The 3498-nt window shown below is 52.4% G+C and overlaps 1 protein-coding gene across 1 annotated transcript in view; it reads left to right on the top strand.

Moving 5' to 3' along the window:
• Positions 1-3498, top strand: part of cbfa2t3 (CBFA2/RUNX1 partner transcriptional co-repressor 3) — a gene marked incomplete at its 3' end in the record, with an annotated part of 19314 nt that overhangs the window by 10522 nt on the left and 5294 nt on the right. Inside the window, 3 exon segments of the mRNA XM_080528335.1 lie at positions 1-84; positions 1813-2002; positions 2642-2710. The exon segment at positions 1-84 is cut by the window's left edge and continues 2 nt beyond it. Of these exon segments, the coding sequence (XP_080384461.1) occupies positions 1-84; positions 1813-2002; positions 2642-2710 (343 nt within the window).

The following is a 3498-nucleotide window of genomic DNA, read 5'->3' as shown; positions in this document are numbered from 1 at the left end:
GTGCACGGAGCCCGCCAAGAGGAAGTCATCGATCACCGCCTGACAGACCGCGAGTGGGCAGAGGAATGGAAGCACCTCGATAATGTACGTGTTGCTGGGGTAGGGCACCCCGGTTTCTTATTCCTTATCAGAATATGTGTGGAGAAAACTGCACATAGACATTAGAAAGCCCTTGACCCCCCCCCCCCCCGCGTGGAGGAGGAGGGGGGGGAGGGAGGGGAAGGGAGGGGAGGTAACACATGGTCGGGTCGATGACAGATTGAAGAAGTTAAACAACAAGTGAGTTTGGGGTTTGACGGACAGCTGACCTTAGAGGGGGTCTAGGCGAGGTGAAGGGTCTACTACAGAGGGGGCTCTCTGGAACGGCACACAAAGCCTGCAGCGAGCACTGAGCTACCTTCACCTTCACCTTAACACACACACACACACACACACGCACGCACGCAGCACATACGCACACACACACACATGTGCGCGCACGTGCGTGTGCGCACACACACCCACCCACACACACAGAAACACAGAGAGAGAAATATACACACATACACAAACACACACACACACACACACACACACACAGAAAAGGGCCCCAGATGGAGAGAGGGACCCAGCGGAGGGCAGCTCCAGCTGGGGAGAGCAGCTGAGACAAGGGCTGCAGTCATGGAAGGAACCGGCCTGTGCTGGGCTCCTGCCAAATTAGAAACACTCCACTGCAATAAATATAGCTAACAGAGAGAGGGAGGGAGGAAGGGAGGGGGGAGAGAGAGAGACATAGAGGGAGAAAGAGAAGGGAGAGAGAGGGGGCCAGAAGAGCGAGTGAGAAACCGGGCAGAATAAGAGAGAGAGGGGAAAAGAGAGAGAATATGGAAGAAATTGAGTATGTCAAATGCATTTTGCAGACCAGGGTGGAGACATAGGGCAAGGCAGGAGGGAAAAAAGAGAAACAATGTTGATAGAGTGAAAGAGAGGTTGAGGAAGAAGATTGACAGAGAGAGAGAGAGAGAGAGAGAGAGAGAAGGGGAGGGGTAAATGGAGTAAAAGGTTTTTGCAGACAGGGTTTTTGGAGCACATGGGCAGAATGAATTGGTTCAGTCTTTTTCATCAGTAGCACAGAGAGCCATTGTTGCTGCGCTGTTCTGTATAAGCACTCAACCTCTAATACACACACACACACACACACTCACACACACACACACACACACACACACACACACACGCCCACACACACACAAATGATTGCATGCACATGCGCACACACACACACGCACCTACACACACACACACCTACACACACACACACACACACACATACACACACACACACTGCTGGCTCTTCTGCTGCTAAAAGGTACACAAGACAAGGAGACACACGCACACTCCAAAACATTGTTTAGACGGCCTTTGGCTGCACCTCAACACCTTTCATCGATTCCAGAGACACACTGCACACTGCTCCCAAAAAATTATGTTAAATGTTCTCCTACATTTCCAAGCAAAGACGAGGCTCGAGCCAGACACTTGCAGGAATACAATCCTCTGTTGTGTAAAAAAGCAGCACACTCTAAAACAACTCTAAAACTCCACATTTCTTCTTCTTCCTCTCCTCATTTAATGGCCCACCGCAGGGTCCGGGGGTCTAAACCCTCTTTAGCTCCCACAGAGAACAGCTGTGAGTGGCTGTTATTAGGATTCTGAAGGGGAGTCAGCTCAGAGAGCAAAGCTGAGGTGGGCGTGTGTGATCATTTCTAACCTCTCCCTCCTTCCCCCCCCCCCTCCCCTCCCTCCCTCCTCCCCCCCCCCCCCCCCCTGCAGCTGCTCAACTGCATCATGGACATGGTGGAGAAGACGCGGCGGTCTCTCACGGTGCTGAGGAGGTGCCAGGAGGCCGACCGCGAGGAGATGAACCACTGGATCCGCCGCTACAGCGACGTGGAGGATATGAAAAAAGGTGGGGGCAACAACAACAACAACAACATCCTCAACAACAACAACAACAACATCGGCGGCCAGCGCCCTCCTCCTCCGTCTCCTCTTCCTCCTCCTCCTCCTCACCACCACAACTCCTCCTCCAACACTGCTAACAGCAGCGAGACGCAGCCCATAGGTACTACTACCACTGCTGCAGACGGGAGACAAGAGACCCGGGGCGATGGGAGAGGGGGGGGCGGGGGGGGGGGGTTGTATGTGTGACACACATACACACACACACGCACCTACACACACACACACACACACACACACATACACACACATACAAGGGGTCAGTGGCCCTCCACACTCAATCACTCCTTAGTACGCACTATCACTCAGATTGGAATAGGAATTCTGGGGAAAGAGGAGAGCATGCTGGGATTGCATAATTCACATAGAGGTTATTAAACATTCGGGAATATAAAACATTCCAAAGCAAAAATGGCTTTGTTAGTCATCGCTAGTATGAATATGGTTAGGAGGACACATGGTGCTAAATCTTAACCAGACGTCTGTATGTGTTCATACAGCACCTGCAGTGACTCAGACCTTCACATTGACTCAGACCTCCACATCCTCTAAACCAATCCACTGATGTCAATGGGAGCTATTGTTCAAATAGGATACTGGGAGTCCAGCTACTGACAGTGTGCTCTGGACTGTGTTTCAGAGATCCACCGGGACTTCTTGCACAGGCCCGGGTCTGGTTACCTGCCTGAGGAGATCTGGAGGAAAGCTGGTAAGAGTCCCTGGCCCCCTGCCCCCTGTCTCTGTCCCCACCTCCTGTCCCTCAGCCCTCCCTCATATGTTTCTCTCCTGCCCCCTATCCCTGTCCCCCAGTCTCCTTCCCCATCACCGTCCCCTCTCACCCCTGACGGGCACGGCAAACAACCCAGAGAACCTTGTGGCTGCCGCTGTCGTTACGTAAGGACAGGGGGGATTGGAGGCCCCCGCGTTGTCATTAGCGATAAGTGCTGTCCCCATCTGTCACCGCTATGAAAGGCGAGTGCAGTTAAGACTGCAGTAACCTGGCGCAGCCCAGCGCAGCACAGGTGGGGCTGCGAGTAAACCCCACCGTTCTGGAGAGAGAGGGGGAGAAAGAGGAGGGGGGATGGGGGAGGAGAGAGAGAAGGAGAAGGACAAAGGATAGTGTCTGTGGGGGAACTAAAGCTATCCCTCAGCTCAAACATGCTTTTCCAATGTGACAGTTGCAGTATTTAGCATACTTAATTTCCTTGCTTTAGGACTTGCTTTAGGCTGGTTCAGAACCCTGAGTCTGACGAAGGACTTGCTTTAGGCTGGTTCGGGTGGAGCAGGGCTCGGTGGTGTATTGCTGAGCCTGGCTGGCCCTTAAATAGCACAATCCCCGGAGCCAGTGATGACACAGCTTTGGTTCATCTTAAGTCCCAGCACAATTACACTGCAGTCATATTCAAATACTACGTATACTGGGGGAAAATATGCTGCTGCTGTCTGCTAAGAATACTGCATTTTCACCAGCAGGAAAAAATAGAGCTCCTTTTAATT

This window comes from Nansenia antarctica (genome assembly GCF_963989245.1).
Source record: "Nansenia antarctica genome assembly, chromosome: 4".
Lineage (NCBI taxonomy): Eukaryota > Metazoa > Chordata > Actinopteri > Argentiniformes > Microstomatidae > Nansenia > Nansenia antarctica.
This window is presented reverse-complemented; position numbering and strand designations above follow the sequence as displayed.